This window comes from Clavelina lepadiformis, chromosome 2, assembly GCF_947623445.1.
Source record: "Clavelina lepadiformis chromosome 2, kaClaLepa1.1, whole genome shotgun sequence".
Taxonomy (NCBI): domain Eukaryota; kingdom Metazoa; phylum Chordata; class Ascidiacea; order Aplousobranchia; family Clavelinidae; genus Clavelina; species Clavelina lepadiformis.
In genome coordinates this window covers 15,442,144-15,460,831 of record NC_135241.1, presented here as the reverse complement: position 1 = coordinate 15,460,831, position 18,688 = coordinate 15,442,144, and the positions used below count along the sequence as shown (strand labels likewise).

The window sequence follows — 18,688 nt, the reverse complement described above, 5'->3', positions numbered from 1 at the left end:
CCTACCACACTCATTTGGGTTATCCACCTAAACTAGATGCTCACATCTACAGATTTAATATTCTTCAAATTTGAAATATATTACGTACAGTAAAAGTTAACTAAAATTCAAAATGTGTAGTCGTATCGTGTAACAGTGTTTTAGCACTAGTTAAATTGTCTCTGTCAACGAACGTTGCATTGTCAGTAAGTCTTGCCCCGTTCGTTTTCGATCTGTTAATTAGTTTTCGTTGCAATAGATGGGAAAAATATGTTAACTAACAACTAATCACCAACCTTATATCCACGCCTCCTTAACTCTTACTTTTTTAAAATAAGTTCTTCTTCGCCGCGTTATTACCAGTTAAAATAAAGGGTTTAACTTTTCTTTTTGACCACCATCACATTTTGTATGAAATTAACCTCAACGCATTCAGAAATTGAGGATTTCTTTTTTCTTTAGTGATTGCAGTATGTGTTCAGTATTTATTGTGCCAAGAAAAAGTGCGACGAGCGGATAACATAAATATATGAGTCATATGATGATGGTTTAATACCTGGTGGTGTTTCCTGTTTTTTTTTTGGTATTGTTTTACTTCGGTCAACTTTTCCTACAAATGTGCGATTAGTTCTGGGTTTGTTTGATTAATTATCCCAAAACCTTATCATATACACACCCTTTGTAAATTTGTTAAGCAATTAAATAGCCCTTGAGTTATGAGAAATATGGAATGCGTATATCTTATATCAACAAAACGGTCCTTATTGGCATGTGCAATGTTTAGTTTCCAATTCGTGAAAGCTGAATATTTAGACAATGGATAAACAGCACTTCAACTGCATCATTTATTAACTTACAAAACAAACTAATCTCTTTTGACAGGGTTCCGATACCTAAATTATTATTCAGTTTGTATAGTTGGATATTGTGTGCATTTTCCGTTGGGTAGTCTCTATGTAGTCTACGTTGTTACCGGCATAAGCTCACCCAGTAAGAATTTAAAACCTTCTGTGTAAACGTGCCCTTGTAGCTTTCTTATTTCGAACTTTGACAAATTTACGTAATGGACCTGAATTTATTGTTTGATGATGGCCAACTAGAAGTTATCATAGAGTTTACTAACTTTGTGCTTATACAGTAAGCTGGAGCATCCTCAATCCTTCTTAATCTAACATACACAGAATGTAAAATTCTATCCGCCCCGTTCTCCGTGTGCAATATTTACGCCAACAATACATATAAATGTGTTATGTGCATTGTGACTTGTTTTTGGTCACATCCCTCCAAACGTGCCGCGCGTGCTCCACCTCCGCTATTTAAAGACGTTAATGTAATTGCTCAGTTTTGTGCGCAGTGGTCCTGAGTTCAGTTGCATTGACGTTACGGCGGGAGAAGCCATTATTTCAAAACCGTTCTTGGTTTGTCAGTGTTTCTTTTGATTGTGGAAAATACATCATCTTTTTTTCAATCGGCTTGTTACAGCAAAGAAAACAGTCAAATTAAGGAGCGTGTAAGCGATTTTGCTGGAAAAATAATAATTAGTTTCTGTAAGATTCGTCTAGCGCACTAGCTGTCGCTAACATCAAGCGAATTTGACACTGTATAGCAATCATCTATACTTAGACAATCAGCTTCATCTGAAAAAGAAACAAACGCGTAATTTTCAAGTAATTTTGGTGTATATTTTATCTCCTTGAGTCCTTACCTATAATAAGTACTTTTCACTGGTGTGAAATTGATTGGCGGCTTCCTGTTTACTAAAATAACTGCAAAACTAAACTTTAAACTTAAAGCTACAGTATCGATCAGCTTACCTGCAAGCAGAGGAACATGATGCAGAGATATAAATTCCTAAGCTCAATTTATAGCCTACTGTGCTAATAACTTCACAATTAACAGCTACTTAACAGCTAAATTTAATACGACAGAATGAAAAGTGCGGGAATGAACTTAGCAAAGCGCAAATATTCTTGACTAGCGATAGTCCCGACATAAAGTCAATAGAATTTAATTTAATGCAGGCTACAGTATAAATTTAAGGTTAACTTTTTCGCGAAATTCCAGAAACCTGAAATTATATACTTCACGGACCCCACTTCGAGAATCAAACATTTACATATGTTACAAATTGGATAATGGATTTAGGAATTTGCCTGGCCTAAAAATGACGTTGCAACTTGGTCTAAAAGATTAAAGTTGCATGAGTGGCTGAAATTCTGCAAATTACAAACCGCTTTTCGGCAATGCTTACTATATAACAGGCTGGACACCAACCAATCCAATTATTCACCCACTTCTTTCTATGATATCACCCTTAGCTAAAAAATTGTGTGCTAAACTTTTGAAAAAACTACTAGACACGGATAAATAACTTTCTTATCAATTTCTTCTCCGACATGAGCTCATTCGCTTTGCAACTGTTGGCAATCATTTACTTGAAAGACAGTCAGCAAAAAAGGAGACAATAATAATAACAATGTCATACACTGCCTGATTCATGACATAACTTACTCACTCTGCTGATTGCGCAGGCCAAGTGCATTGAAAACGCATCTATCAGTGTAAATACTCGCGATGGATGGCAGAAACATGAACATTTAGAGCAAGCATTGAACGTGCAAACTGATGAAGCAAGCTTGTATCAGAGTCCTGAACACATCACTCGAGTGGTAATTCACGTTTAGTTTTTGGAAGAAGTGACTTCAGTCAAGTCAAGCCATCTTGGTAAAAAAGATTCAAATCAAATCATATCGTACATGAAGCCAAGACAACACAGAGTAGGTAAAAATACCGTTTTTGTCAATAAAAAACGTTTAGATTACAAGTGTTAAAAAAATGAACCGTTATGCGTTTCTAAACAAACGGACTTCATTTTAAATTACCCTCAATGTCTTTGGACAAAAGAATTTTTTTTACCTGAACGCCTAAACCTAATAAACAAAAACTGGCTCTGATTGAAAATTTGTAGCAATTTCTCAGAAAGGAACTTGAGTCAAGTCAATTTTTTTCAAAAAGCGACATTATAGTCAATATTACAGAATTACTTTTGCTTGAATTACTTTTCAAAAGAAAATGTGTCATTTCATGTCATGTCATAGGTCTTGAAAAAGCTTTAAAAAATATATCACAAACATCTTTAACTTACACTGTAACATTTGTAAGATGTGATAACTGGTTTTAAATGAATATCTGAAGATATGATTACGCTTTTGCAAAAAAATACGTCAAACATGTTACAAGAACACAGAAAATGAGATCGAAATGTCCTTGCGTTATAATCTATAAGTGGGCGTTAACATTAAATCTTACCAGGGATTTCGAGATAAAAGATAAAATGTAATAACGAACGTTGATGCCATCACGTATAAGTAAAATTTTGTAAATTATTTTACTCGCTTTTCAAGAAAAGGTCAGAAATAGGAAAAGCCCTGCTTCACGATTATTGAAATAGTTTCACAGACAGACGGAAGTGACGCGACGGTTTTGCAAAATCATGTTGTTGCTAATCTTTTGGGAACGACTAATGTTTTGGTGGATCATACTCTGAAGGCGCACCATGCCGTGTGAAGGAGAAGTTCTAAAAGTTTGAGATTATTTTTGAGAACTTAATTGAATTCTCTGTTTACGTCATTCGATTTGCAATTTATACTCAGATGTACTTCAGTTTACGTCAGGTATGTGAAAAATAAAAGACAAACTGGAAAAAATCAAAACAATTAAAAGAATTGCTAAACTAGATCACGTTTCACTTAGCTTAGCAATGATATTTTGAAGCATATATTGTTTGTAGAAACAAACTTGCACTTCGGAATGCAGCCTTGTATTAACACGTCCTATTTCGATAACAGCTATGGATGGAAAATGCAGCTCCATGAATGCGTTTCAGGATGACCGTTATTGCGTCGAAGTTTACGGGGACCAAAAATCCTTCATATCAGCTACATTTGAGTCGAGACCGTGCGGGTTTCCTCCTTTTTGCAAAGCATCAGCATATGACAGTTGTGCAAATATAACCTTGTTTCACTGTAAAAGTTGCAATATGGGAAAAGCAGCAGCATTTTTGTCTTTCGTTGTCTGTTTGGGAATAGTGATTCTTTTTGGCAATATACTCATTGTAGCAGTTGGATATCGACGATACAAAAACAGATCCTTACAGAAGTTTGACATTTTTAGAACCTCGCTTGCGGCAGCTGACGCACTGACAGGTTTGTACACTTGTATATATGTGATATTGTAACTTTTTTTTGACAACCTAAAAGGGATCTCGCGAAACTTTTATTCCCCAAAAAGCATAAACTCTATACTCAAAACGTCAAAGACTATAGCTCGTTGAAGGTTGTTTGGGATGGATGGGCTGAGTCTGTGCAAAAGTAAATAAACGAGTTGTCTCCAAGGAAAAGGCTTTCTCTATAAATTGATTTGGCATCTCTAAAAAAGTAATACAAACAGTTAAGGCACGTCATCATCATGCATAGGTCTATCTGGCTATAGTATTAGTAAATTGGAATCAGTTTTTACACCAGTAATCAGTTGAAGTAAGTTCACGTATAAATGTCGCTGTTTTGCAAAGCCATGTACTAATTTGCTAATGTTAATAAAGAAGGCTCCCATTTATTGCTCATTAACAAAATAATCTATAACGGCAAACACATTTGTTACGCGAAGGAACCGATGTATGATGTCGGCTCTAGACTTGCGACGCTTATAAATAAGAGAGTGACTATTTCACTGAGAGTAGGTCACGCACCCTATTGTTAAAGATATACCATTAGGTTAGAAGGAAGGTAATGCAAAGATTTGATTGTAGCTATTATCTATGTTTTTGTTGGACTTAACGTTAGATTAGGAGAAATATTTAGGTCACTGTGTCATAACATTTAAGTTAGGTTAACAAGAAACTGTGAAAAATAGCTTTGAACGCACGTTTTTTTCCGGTGAAATAGTGGCAGCCTATAAAATAAATGAATAGGATACATTCTTAGAGCAAAAAAATATAAAGGCAGGTGTTTTGCCACAATTAGAAATATTGATGACGTAGCCTATACCATATGTTTGTAATGATTGATACATGTGAGTATAGTCGCAAAAATACGTTATAATAGTTGGCTCTGTATATGTTGAATTGCTGTGTGTGTTAGTGTACATTTTTCGGAAACTCTTTTTACCTCACTATGTAATTTAAAAATACAGCCTGTAATCTTATTTTCACTTTTCAGGGTATATCTCAAAAGATTCTTTTATCTTCATTCTTTGACATATTGCAGGTGTTTTGATTCTTGTAATCACGACGCACAATTTTGATTGGACGATTCGATCAACAGCAACTGAACTTAATATTAAACAGATAAAGTTGCAGGGAACTGCGGTCGCCTCTTTCGGGGGATGGTTTTATCTATTTATGTTCACATCTTCACTATACCATTTGTTGTTTATTGGTTTACAACGCTTGTACGCCATAGCTCGTCCCATCCTTTATAAACTCCAAGGCAAGAGAACGGTTCTTTATGGACTTGGAATAGTTTGGGTGTTTGCAGCTTTAACTGCTTCGATACCAGGTGACAACAGCGTTCTGGTGAATCATTATGATTTGCGTAAATACACTTTAAAATTTCAAAAACTTTTTACAAGATATAATCAAGTGCTCGGTTAAAACTTTCTGTTCACTGTTTTCCAGCATGCTCCACATCAGCTGGGTTTGACCAGATGTTTTTAAAACATATTTTAGTATAACTTTTGTTTCATTCTATACAGCCTGGTTTCCCCAGCGGTTTACTTTTTCCTACTACGTGACAACCTTGTTGTTTTGGCCTAGCGTTACTATGACAAAGAACAAAGAATATCTCAGTTCATCACTTGCGCTCATGGCAATCTTTGTCGTCCTCCCTTTTATTTTAATGGTATAGTATAATATACATAGTTTATATTTCGTCATTTTCTGTGGAAAAACGATAAATAAAATGCTAACCATTATAGCGCAACAAAATGTTTGTCGGTACAAAGGTACCGTATATGTCTTTAGGATATTGCCTAACATAAATCTTAAATTTGTAATTTCAAAATTCCATGATAAACAAAATAGAGTTTTAATGCTTTCACATAATTTTTACGGAAAACTAAGTTTATCTGTTGATTTTGTAATATATTACATCACCAAAAGAAAGTCAAACGGTTTTCGTGTTGGTGCATGTGCTGTACAAATAGTACCATTACTTTAAAAATGAAAATCCTTCTCATATTTTTACAGACAAGTGTGTCTATCGCGCTTGGTGTTATGTTGCGCGCTCAGACGAATAAATCTCGAAAGTTAAGTAGTCATGGACAGCCAAACAGCCCAAACTGCGTTGGGCAAGAAAGACTAGTTTTCAAAAACGTGGCCATCATGCAGATAGGCTTTACTCTAACACTGGGTAAGCATGCGTGAATTTGCTGTCGTCAAAATTGATGTTATATTTACTTAAACATAGTTATAAATTATAACTTCTAAAAATGAGCGTAATATCTCCAAATTAACTGTTTTTAAGTATTGGTTTTTATTAGTGCCCGTTATGGCGGTTGTTCTTTGTTTTTACACTGGACGTCTAAATTGTTCGAATGTAACTATACCTTACGTGGTGGGATTTTATCTTACAATGTGCAACAGGTAAAACTATTTAACAGTGAAAAATAAAACACAGCAAAGTAATTTCAGGCATGCAAAAACCAGCAAGTTTATACTCGACATTTGCTTATACTACAGTAAATAAAACTATATTGAGCTAGCGTCTAGCTGCTAAACGGTCTAAAATTTAACGATAACAACCCAATAAGAATGAATCTGTATACTTGTAACAAAAGTGCTTAACAATTTAACTTCTAAACCCATTGTAATTTTTTAATTTTTTTGATGAAAACACAAATAAAACTCTGTATTTTTAGTTTGGTGAACGTGATAGTGTACAGCGCTCGCGATTCATCGTTTCGTTCTTGTTTGGGCGAGATGATTTCTTCTTGGAACCCAGCTTCATCCTGCCGCAAAAAGTATATCATCACTTAAAATGCAGAATTACATTGTAGCGCCCGACTAAATGTAAATAAGCTTTAAACTAAAGCCTTTTAAACTAAAAGTGAATGCTCTTATTCTTATGCTGTAGTCTACTTTTTATCCTAATAAAAATAAGTTCTTGCAGTTTGGTATTAGTATTAAGTTATGTTAGATTAATAATATAGTTCTGTGAAGTTAATTTTAGATAAATGGAAAGTAAAGTAACTAAATTATTAAAACTTTCCAATTTTACCAGTTAATTTTACAATTTCAACATATCGATGTTTACAAGATGCTTTGAGAAACTACCTAAGCTATAATCGCTTCTTATTGCAAATAAATCGATGAAACATGTTTAAAGTGTGTTGGTTGCTATACATGTTTAAGTCAAGCTGACTTTAAACCCATTCATACATGTTTGTTAAATTGCATACATGCAATATCAGTTTTAAAACGTTAGCTGCTTTACATTTCAATTAATTTGAAAACATGATTCTATATTATACAAAAAAGCCTTCAATTATGCAAAAATCAAGAATCATACAATTAATTATTTATCGACGCTTACAAGGTCAGTAAATTTAGATCGGTTTGTTTCGGAGTCGGTTGATTTACGCCATTAAAGGTATACACAAACGCTGTGAAGCTTTGATGTGTCACTTACGTGATGATATATTATTAACCTATACTACATTTTGACGTACACGATGTCGTATGTAATTACAATTGTGCTTATCATCATCTTCGTTCAGCTGGTATATTTTAGTGTTTGAAACTGTCAATAGACTCTTTTGTAGTCTAATACGTTGGTTTTTATTGTTATAACTATAAGGTATAACAATAACGTATGCATAATTTATGGACAGATATTTAACCACATAAACATTTTTTAATAAAAAACTTTAAACTAGCCTACTTCTTTCACATGTGACAGTTATGTGGCCTTATATCAAGCGTTTTTCCATTTGAAAAGTAGCTTGGATATAATTAATCTAACACCCGACGTCGACCTTGCGTTTCTGGTAGATTGTGTGGCAAACTTTAAAATGTTGTATAAAGCGTGAATGTAAAGAAATTAGCCAATGAATGCTCATCACATGAGAGATGTATTCAAAATAATATACTTATGCAAATAGTTTCACGTTTCCAAATATTTTTGTTTAACCGAGTTTTTAAAATGTGAGGTATAAATTTTCAGGTTTTGTTTATAATTTTGTTCAATTTGATAACGGTTTTGCAAAAGGAGTACTTTAGACAAAATTTTAGTTATCAAACAGTTATCTATACTTATAGTGCATGGCTTGGTCTTTTAACTTTTTAAGAATATTTTACGAGAATCGGCAAAGGTAATTACTAATTACTGCCATTCCCAGGTGATGCAAAACTCAGCACAGAACAAAGGTTTTACATTGGAAAGAAGCTATATTTGTGTATTATCATTTACTAATTATATAGGTGGTCATAAGTAAGTTTATTATCTTTTACATAATATTTAATATTGTTGTTCACGACAAAACATCGTCAGCAAATGTGAATGGAAGTGAGAATCTGATCAAAACCAACTTCAGCGAGCCGATTTCTTAGAGAGAATCGACGTTAAATGAATCTTAAGAAAAATCAGATTAAGAAAATCAGAAAAATCAGAAAATTCAGAAAATTATGATTTTGATTCATGATTCTGGAAATAAAAATCAGGAGTACACAAGTTTCTCTCGTTTTTGTGCTTGCTGTGCAATTATGGGTGCCGGGACTATTGAAAGTAAAAAGTGCAAAGTGTACTGTGCAAAGTAAAAACTGTTTTGCATTCAATAATCTACATTCTTTATTGATAAACAGGGGACCACGGATTTTGAGAGTCCGTGTAAGGGGCGACAAACCATGGAAGGTTGAGGACCACTGGTCTAAATCGTATAAAACCCGTTGTCCGCCACGTAAATATTTATGTACGAAACTCTTGTTTAAAATCTGTTTGAATTTGACAATAGTATGACCAAGCCGTAAATATAAACCAATGCTTTTCTTAACTTTTTCAGTCGGTTTTGTGTATGTGACTTTTTTAGCAATTTCCTTGAGAGAAAACTGTCATGGATGCTATATAGCAATTTGCTGGTATAATTTCTGCTGTATGTTGTACACTATAGCAGTTTATGTAATTTTTATTTACATCGTATCCATTTCAAGAATAAATTTGAGTTTTAGAATTTCAGTTAAGTTATGTTAAAAGTATTTTTTTACCCGTTTTTTTTATTTTTTATTATGCAAAAAGTGAAATTGGTTAGCTGTTTTGCTTATGGAGTTTAACAGCCATGACTTATTTGCAAAAGATTGGTAATTTACTAATTTGCAGTCATAAGATTCTAAGAACTATGTAAGCACGTGGGCATGGGTGCATGCATTTGTGAATTATCGCACACGAACATGCACAGGAACACGCATGTAGGTTTGTAGGTATAGGTAAAGTCGTTCATAGGCTATTTATGAACGCATACAAGCATGGATTTACCAACGTAAGCATGAACGCACGCACGTAAGAACGCAAATATGCTCTTATGCGTGCATACATGTCTGTATGCAACTATGCATGAATGCATGAATGCATGTCTGTATGCAAGACGTGCGTGTAGGTATGCATGCTTGCATACATGCATTCAGCATTAACTAACACATGTGTCCGAGGGTAACAGGCAACCAATTTCATTTTCCGAATAACTGAAGTAAGCCAAACGAAAATGTGTAAAAGGAACATGTAAACAACTTTACACTTTACTTTACGTTTTCTATGAAGCAGATTTTCAAACGTTATCGTTTACAACGTTTGCGATAAATCGTTTCGCGCCAGTGTTAAAGAAATATTCGGACCTAAACTACTGGTGAAGATGAGTAAAATATCAGCTGATGGCACAAGCGGAATTAAAACAAAATTAGGAAACATAACATCGTACAATGAGAAGGATACAGCTGCGTCGGGTTCAGTGACTTCTGCTAAAATGCGAAGCTGCAAACCGTCATTCGAAAAGCTCATAGCTTCCGCTTCAATTGAGTTGTGCAAATGCTCGGTTACAAACTTGCCTGACCTTGAAAGAATAGTGTAAAATTTAACTGTAATGTAGGCTACATTATACTACCAGGATGTAGTCTGTTATATATTTTGAAGTGATTTTACAAACAAGTGTAAATGTGAATAAAATAAAATGTAAAAGCCCTTTATTTGAAAAAATTGCTAAAACCTTTTTGCATAAGCTACTAAATCATATTATTAAACTGTTTAACTGAATCATCAGTATACCGCATGTTGTGAGATCATCTGTTCACACATGCAAAATGTGTCCTGCTTTTAATCTTTATAAAATGCGATTGTCATCAACCAAATAAGCGAACGGCAGAATTCAATACGCTACTATACAGTTCTTACAGTTCATACAGGGAAGGAGTATTGAAATACAGGGAAACCGGAAATAGGACTCTTACCATTTTTCAGCCCAGTGAGAACATAAATAAAGAGATACATCTTGCAGAAGCTATCGCTGATTGATAAGAGATAGTACCGTACTAAATCTCTGTAATTCAGAGTATCAGACTTCACTTGTTAACATAAATGCCAGACGGCAGAGACAGGAAGCTCAAAGACTGCACGTACGAAAAAACATGAAAAGTTTTGCTATTTATAATTTAGTAATATTTTCGAAGAGGCGTTGGAATATTTGTGATATAACGATAAACTAGTTGGATTGCAGAGCTGGTAAAAAGAAAACTGGAAACCGATATATCGCGTGTGTTTGTTAAATGTCGATAATTTTGAAACATGATTCATTAACGTAAGTGGCATGTGCTAACACAATTTAACTTTTAACCAATGAACAGTTGTCAGTAACCATACCAAACAAAGATTAGAATACTGTTTAGTATGTTTAATCAATTATCGTCTGAAATTTGCTACTAGTTATAACGTTGGTGTCGGCAATAGTGACGTGACGATGTGAAATTCATGTATACGTGGCCCGGGGTTATCCTTTGCATGTAGCATGCTGCGTGAGTATTGATCAGGGCCGAACGTCTATAGGCGTAGGCTCGTAACAGCTTAAGTCATGAATAAGCGAAGAGATTTCTGGTGGGAGCTAAACAAATATCTTTTATATGTTAAATACATTTTCCCAATGAGAGAGCGAGATATTTTTCAAGGATATTTCGATCTTCCCTTGAATTCTTGGTGAAGTTTTTGTGTTAAATGTTGACAAAATCTGGCAAATCTTAAAATTTTATTTATAAGCATCCTGGTAAGGTAATTTCCGAGTAATAAAATATATTGGTGCTTTAGGAAATGCTATACCGACGTATATTTCAACTTAAAACGTAGTTTTTAAGTAACTTACATGTGTGACGTATTGTTTCTTATCATATTGAACTGCCAGATTCGTTCTTCAATTAACGGCCAGACTGCTTGGTCGAATCTTATTATTCAATTTGCGAAATGCAGAAAAAATATCAAAACGATTCTTCACATGGGATAGGCCATCTTAATTAAAAGCTAAGACATAAACACCAAGGGTGAACTCAACAGAGCGTTTTTTCAATACACAGCCCAAATGCGGAATGCCGTTGTTACTGTAAAGCAGTAGACTAGTAGAGTAAACATAGCTGAGTAACGCGTCATAAATAAAAAACAGGGAGGGTACTGTAGCTTCGAGAATTTGAACAGCACAACAGCTTGGGAGAGTATAATGTCACCGAAAAAATTGTTCGACTGGCGCGACACAAGCTACGGCATTAGCTAACACATTACTTCCGAAAACATGCTACACGCACACCATATATAAACAAACGAGTTTAATCACGTAAATATAAGACACAAACGTTGAACAACCCTATGCTCAAGATAGTGCAAATAAAAAAATACGCAGTGATTCCTAAATAACAAAAAGAATTGTTTTTTTTAACCTGAATTAAAGCATTAAATGAAATTAAATGTGAACGTCAAAGTTGAATATTTTGCCTCACTTGCAGTCTAATGAAGATTTAATTTGTTCTTCAATATTTCTTCGATTACTTTATACAGCTTTTTTTCCCCAAAGTTATGATCGTTTCTATTTGTTTAGACCCTACGCACTTCAATATATGAGATATGAATGTTATTAAAACTGGGGATGCTACAGATGAATGGAGTATTCTTCAAATATAAAGAATTTTTGGGAGAAGTGGCGGTTTTCATAACATAATTGAAAGTATAACCCTGATTTTTTCGAGTTTGCAAACATAAATTTTGATGAGAGGACTTTATACAACAGCCATTATAGAGTGCAATAGAAAGCACTTAGAACGACACTTCATCATACTTTATTTGTGAAGAGATTTTTCCGAAATACGATGAGAGATTTTGAAAACCACTTTCATAATTGTAATCATAAGCAAAATGGCCCAGGACACCACCAGCGTTAATGCCAACAAGGTATCTTGGATAGCATCAATGGGGAGGTCTGTGGACAGCAGAACATTCATGTTACCAATTAATTACGATATATTCGGTCAGCAACGTGAGCAAAGCCACAGAGAACTGTTGTAAAAACTTCCGCGTAATTAGGTTACTAATTATAGCTTTTCGTACCCTCTTAGTATTTCAAAAATCGTCACTACAAACCGTTGATTGATTTCCCCTATCACGTACACTGAGACTGTATCCACGTCATACAAAAAAAAAATTTTGCGCTAAGAATGCTTTTTTCATCACCCAAGATATAAATTGAGCAACATTATAGCCTTTATAACTTATACCAAAAATAGCAGGATAGCAGGAGAGTGTAAATTTCATATAGCTTAGGAAAAAATCATGTTTCGATGTAAGGAAATGTAGTCAAAGCATATATAATGGAATAACGGAATGGGATATATATTTATATCGTTATTCTTTCTCAGTATACAGTACAATGTTATATTTCAGATTAATTTTACAAAGGTTTCTCTTATATAGACAGCAACTTTGTGATAGAATATTCTTTCGATATTGTGTTAATTGGAAGGAGCTAAATGAGTTTAACAACTAAAAATTCCACGACCAACCGCTTTCCTATGTTAATCTTGCCGGAGTTCTCTTTCAAACCGCAAGGTATTCTGCCTGACCGCATATCTATACTGGAACCGGAGACTTTTCTGCCCGACCGTATATCTATACAGGAACCGGAAGCTATTCTACCCGATCGCATACCTATACTGGAACCGGAAGCTATTCTACCCGACCGCATACCTATACTGGAGCCGGAAACTATTCCGCCCGAACTGGAACCGGAAAGTATTCTGCCCGACCGCTTCCAATTTTCTACACCCAGTTCTATCGAGGTTGTACAAACTTCCACTGCTCTTATCTCCCAAATTGCAAATTTACCTCCTGAAATTGAAACAATTTTCATCCCCGAAAGAGAACCAGTCACGGATTTGCCTGAGCCTTTTGAAACTTTGTCACCATTTCCTCAGATCAATGCAAGCGTTTTCGATTCTACAAGCAGTTTACTTGATAATGGCAAGCAGTTTTCTGCTGAAAATTCAATATTTTGCGGATTCCCGGGTGTCTGTCAAGGATCGTTGATAGACATTTACAACCAATGTGCAGACATTCCACTTCTCTCATGTGACAAATGTGATTTGACTCGGGGAGCAGTTTTCCTTTCTTTCGTGATTTTACTTGGCTTGGCTATTTTGATCGGAAATATTTTGATTATTTGCGTTGGAATTCAAAGACACAGAAAAAACAAACATACAAAGATGGATCTTTGCAGAAGTTCTCTTGCGCTTGCAGATCTTACAACTGGTAACTTTTTTTGTTTGAGCCCTGCGTTATTATATTTTATAAATTTATACTATTTTAATATAGCTGGGTAAAAAATTTAATTTTACAAACATTTTGTCTGACAGTTAAATGCTGTTAATAATTTATAATTAGTATAAAAAAGCGAAAACTTGTCAAATCGGTTTCGGTGGTTCTTCTTTCTCACCATGACCGCAAGCGGTCGTGAGTCATCACTCATTATTATGCCATCTGGGCAGTTGGCTTCGCTTATAAATTCGAAATTTCGGATAATTTGAAGAAACAATGTTTTATGATTACCTTAAGCTGTATATAGTATTAGCTAGATGTGGCAAGGTTGAATGCATTACAAGCCCAAACAGCTAGTACAGCAGTTTGCAATTACACGCGCTATTTTAATGCCATCACTGCTCTTAGATGAAACAAACTTTAATCTTTTTTACAAAAATATTTTCAGAAAAAACACGCGGTATAACCTCTATAAATTACAATGCATATATAAATCATATATATGTACAGTATGCTTGCCGAAATGTATCTAATATGGTCCATAGTCTCAGTTTTACGGTTTTATCTCGCTAAATTTACCAAATTTTGATGACTTGAAACTTCGGAAAATATAATTTTAATCGGTTCCTTTAACTTCAAGTTTATGAGCATCTACTGTACATGGTGATTGTTGAGGTATACTCCCAAGTTTGAAACGACTTTTGTTTTTCATCCAGGGATACAAATTTTGGTTGTGATCGTATACAACTTTAGTTGGTCGATGAAGTTAACTGCAAAAGAGCTTAATATGGAACAACTCGCTTTACGAGGGACTGTTAGAGCATATGCTGGCGGAATTCTTTATTTTTTTGGCTTTACTGCTTCATTATACCATCTGATATTTATTGGATTACAACGTTTGTATGCCATTGCAAAACCGATCAATTACAAATGGCAAACTGATAAACCCGTTTTTATCGGCTTAGCTATTGTTTGGTGCTTGTCTTTAATGACATCAACTATACCTGGTAAGCACATATATTTGCTGGAACAAGTAAGGATTTTGTAATGTTTTGCGTTTTGCATTGATTTTATATAATCTCCATGAAATATTGTTTTTGACAGCTTGGCAGCCTTCAGAAATAACTTTCACATATATTCCTTCAATATTTCTTTATTTTCCAACAACGTTGAAAGCTTCGGAAGATCAGAACTACAGTGCACTCATTGCGTTGACAATTGTATTTTTTGTCTTTCCCTTTGTGCTTATGGTATGGCTCAGACTCAATTTTGAATTATTTTAAAACAGAAGATTATGCTTTTTTTAAAAAAATATTAGTTTTCAGTTGTCATTTAGCTTAAAAGGTTCGTATCATACATTATAGTTTTCGTATTTCAGAACCTACCATATTTTTTAGACATGTACCACTGTAGCAACCGCAGTTTTAATCTATAAACACAACGCACATTCAGAAAAGATAAGAAGTAAACACAGCCAAATTCCAAAAAAAATTTCAAAGAAAAAAGTTTCAGTATTTGTGACTATTGCTGTTATGCAAATTGGATTTACGGTAACCCTAAGTAAGTTGCTCAAAATATTTATCTTTAATAAGGTTTACGTTGACATGTTTCAGAAATTTTCAGTAAATATATTAAAATACTTATACAACAGCATAATATACGACTTACTACAATTTTTTTATTATTGTACAGTCCCTGTTGTGATCGTTGTATCCCTTTTCTATTCCGGTCATTTGACTTGTTACAACGTTTCCATTCCGTATGTTGTTTGTTTCTATTTCAGCATGTCAAACAGGTAAGAACAGACAAAGAATACCGAAGTAGATATGGTGTCAGATAACTTACATATCCATTAATTTGTACATTTCGAAGAAAACAACACCGTATATAATTATTGAATACACAATATGGTTGCGCTTGTATGTGTCATATAGAAGTAATATTTTTGATATTGTTTCCGATTGTTTAGTCTCACATCTCTTTTGAAATACTGTATAACATTTTTCATGTTTTTTCATGTTCATGTTGGTCATGCAGGCAAAATTCATTTCCAGCGTTTGATGTTTTTTATTTAAATTTGTATTTTTTAAGTGTAGTAATACGAAAATAAAAGGTCATATAAGAAAATAAAACCTTTTACTAAAGTTGTACATATATTACATATGTATATTTAGCTCTTGATACTGTATAGCCGTAGTTTTTTTTACTGCTGCGTTATATCCAACGTCTATGAGATTACACTAAACACGTTAGTTTGCTAAAATTATCCCCCTACTTTTAGTCCGTATTCTTATTCGGCATTATTCTAAACTGCGAGTGTGTTATTCACCTAATTTTATACTAAGATTGCTAGTAGACGCGCAAAATCATGCAGAAAACAAGGAAGCGTAAAATTTTCCACGAACACACATTGACGTCATTATGTATCCGCAAAAACCTTATTTGTTTACGCTCTGCATATTTCAATAATCCTCTGGGTCATTTCACACATACGTCATTGGTGCAACATTCTACATGTTTTTGGTTGAATCTCTAGCAAGATCTTCTCTTAGACTTTATTTAACTGTCTTGGCAGTCATATATTCTGTCTACTGTTATTTTTTTTGTATTGTAAGTAAATCATGGTAACAAAATCACAAGAGAAACCGACGTTTTGTCAGTAACTATTATACAATGTTCGTAAATTCTTCTTATTTTTCTAAAACAGAAATTCAATAGTTCAAAACAAATTGTGTAAAAACCCATATGAAATGTTATAGTATAAAATCAGCTTAATCTTCATTTGGGGTTTGTTTTCAGCAAATTTTCGTCTGTAAAACTGATGTCTATATGATTAAATTTAAAGTGTTCTACGGTGTTATGTCTATTTTTATCTAACATTAATGCTAACCTTTTCTTTCTTTCTTTCTTGCAGTTTTGTCAACATTCTGATATACAATATCAGGGACAAGGCATTTCGTTCAACACTTGGAAATCTTTTCACGGGCAGCTTCTTTCAGCGCGGAGGGAGAAATATTTCCAACAGTCATGTAAACAGCAATTTGCAGCAAGAAAGTCGATTTTCTTCAAATGAACATGCAATTTCAGCGACAGTTCAGACAAAAATCTGATATAATTCATTGGTGTCCTTGTGCAGTGTTAGATTTATGCAAAATGGATCAACACTTCTGCAGAAAGTATTGTGGAACGCAACGAACTACTGTAGTAGGCTATTTTAATTCGTGTTTAAAATTGCAATGATTGATCAAAAACCATTGTATAACCACTTGCTAAAGTATATGCGTTGAAAAAATGAAAAATATTGCTACTGCATGTAAAATTTACGATATTTAAATTATTGCTTGGTCTAATCGGTCGTCTGTTTTGCGCATTACAATTATTTGCATTGTCTTTTTTGAAACAGAATTGTTACCAATTGTTAAAATTTTTATCTAAGTTATCTATCGTAATAATTGCGCATCTACAGCCGAAATAAGAATCTGTATAAAGCTGTGATTTTATGTTGATGTTCTAAGCACTGTATTTAGAAGCATGGTATAGCTTAATTGCTCCTAACCACGTTCTGTCATGTTTGTACAAAATTGTTAAAGCATTTTATTTCTGGTCTATTTGCATAAAATAAGACACAGCACACTGATATACTTGTTTGATTTCCGACACACCTCACAATATTCCATTGCAAATGTGGCAATGCAGTATGAAAAAGCAAGACCATTTGTATCTGTAAATGAAAAGCTTATAGGCCTATATATTTTATTTTCTTTATGTTCACTACATTGGTGACCTATTAAATGACAACAAGTTAATCTTTCCAAACGACATGTCTGTACATTTATACTCGAAGAAATTTTTGCGTGGGAGAATTGCTCAATTAACGAAAACGAAGTGTTGTATTCTTAGCCATCATTATCTCCAGATACCGTCATACCAAGATCAAAAAAAAACAAGTATGCTTCGACGGAAAACAGTTAAAAGTAAGCCGTCCAACAAGCAAAGTCGATGCGTACAATTTGCAAGATATTTTCAACCTTTAGTCAAGTGAAACCAGCAGGATGTAATGGTAAAACTAAATGAGGTATTTTACCATAGGAAATGCGCGAAATATAGCGTTATGCATGGAAAAAATCCATAGTTCTTGATCATCACCAGTCCTTTTACTAAAGGTCCTGAAGCTATGGGATACCGAGCGCAGAGTCATTAAGATTCATTTTTTCCCCCCTCACTGAACGGTCCAACACCAGCAGTTGCTTTTTTTCAACTGAGATGTTTATTCTGCGAAGGTCGTTGATAATTGTAAAGCTTCCACAGATTCAAGGTGAGGCTTTATCTGGGGCTGGTTGAAACATTGCTCCATTCATCGTACCGTGTTAATAGTTGATTCGTAAATAAAAACGGAACAAAATACAAGTTTGCACTCCTAGTTTTGATCTTCTGTTAACGCATGCAAACTTCTTTTAAATTAGAATATTCTTATTTGTCGATATCAATGTCGAACTCCTGCCTAAATTGCAGTAGGTAGCCTAATGTTTTTAGAAATCAAACGCATTTTCATTGAGGGGGAGGGGAATTAGTCAGGATTGAACGTAATTAGCGCTTGGAAATCCAAAAGTAACTTGTTAAATATTTACCATGTGAAAAGAAGATTTACCATAAAAAAGCGCTATAAGGGAGCAAAAAGAGATACATAGAAACACCTGTGCTTACTGTGAGAACACTCAAGAGAAAAGAAGGGTGAAACAAAAGAATTAATAAGATCGAACAAAGATACCATTCCAAAGCTTGGTGATCTGAGCCAACAGCAGTGTTAACGTTACCAAAAATGACAAGCTTGTCCGAACAGTCTATGCAATACAATACATAATGACATATGCTCCAAAATTCACTTC

At 34.2% G+C, this 18,688-nt stretch overlaps 2 protein-coding genes across 3 annotated transcripts; both read left to right on the top strand.

Annotated features, from left to right (window-relative positions):
- Nucleotides 1–2,544: 2,544 nt before the first annotated feature.
- Nucleotides 2,545–7,376, top strand: LOC143447235 (uncharacterized). 2 transcript variants are annotated; one of them, XM_076947233.1, is made up of 8 exons: nt 2,545–2,760; nt 3,431–3,653; nt 3,828–4,184; nt 5,244–5,534; nt 5,731–5,876; nt 6,224–6,386; nt 6,517–6,619; nt 6,895–7,376. In XM_076947233.1, exons 3-8 carry the CDS (start codon nt 3,830–3,832, stop codon nt 7,010–7,012), a joined length of 1,176 nt encoding a protein of 391 aa, XP_076803348.1. In that variant the 5' UTR covers nt 2,545–2,760; nt 3,431–3,653; nt 3,828–3,829; the 3' UTR covers nt 7,013–7,376. The 2 variants fall into 2 exon arrangements, with proteins under 2 accessions (XP_076803348.1, XP_076803347.1); XM_076947232.1 differs by lacking the exon at nt 2,545–2,760 and having other exon boundaries at nt 3,374–3,653.
- Nucleotides 7,377–12,918: 5,542 nt separating this feature from the next.
- LOC143447091 (uncharacterized) lies at nt 12,919–17,297 on the top strand. Its single transcript, XM_076947026.1, has 6 exons — nt 12,919–13,796; nt 14,519–14,809; nt 14,907–15,052; nt 15,200–15,362; nt 15,495–15,597; nt 16,717–17,297. The coding sequence occupies exons 1-6, from the start codon at nt 13,019–13,021 to the stop codon at nt 16,910–16,912; spliced, it is 1,677 nt and encodes a 558-aa protein (XP_076803141.1). The 5' UTR covers nt 12,919–13,018; the 3' UTR covers nt 16,913–17,297.
- Nucleotides 17,298–18,688: the final 1,391 nt, after the last annotated feature.

Excerpts from the sequence above, each read along its gene's own strand:
- LOC143447235 (XM_076947233.1), top strand. The coding sequence starts at position 3,830 with ATGGATGGAAAATGCAGCTCCATGAATGCGTTTCAGGATGACCGTTAT. Across the intron at positions 5,877-6,223 it reads TCCTCCCTTTTATTTTAATG|ACAAGTGTGTCTATCGCGCT; the intron begins GTATAGTATAAT and ends ATATTTTTACAG. Across the intron at positions 6,387-6,516 it reads AGGCTTTACTCTAACACTGG|TGCCCGTTATGGCGGTTGTT; the intron begins GTAAGCATGCGT and ends GGTTTTTATTAG.
- LOC143447091 (XM_076947026.1), top strand. The coding sequence starts at position 13,019 with ATGAGTTTAACAACTAAAAATTCCACGACCAACCGCTTTCCTATGTTA. Across the intron at positions 14,810-14,906 it reads AATGACATCAACTATACCTG|CTTGGCAGCCTTCAGAAATA; the intron begins GTAAGCACATAT and ends TGTTTTTGACAG. Across the intron at positions 15,598-16,716 it reads TATTTCAGCATGTCAAACAG|TTTTGTCAACATTCTGATAT; the intron begins GTAAGAACAGAC and ends TCTTTCTTGCAG.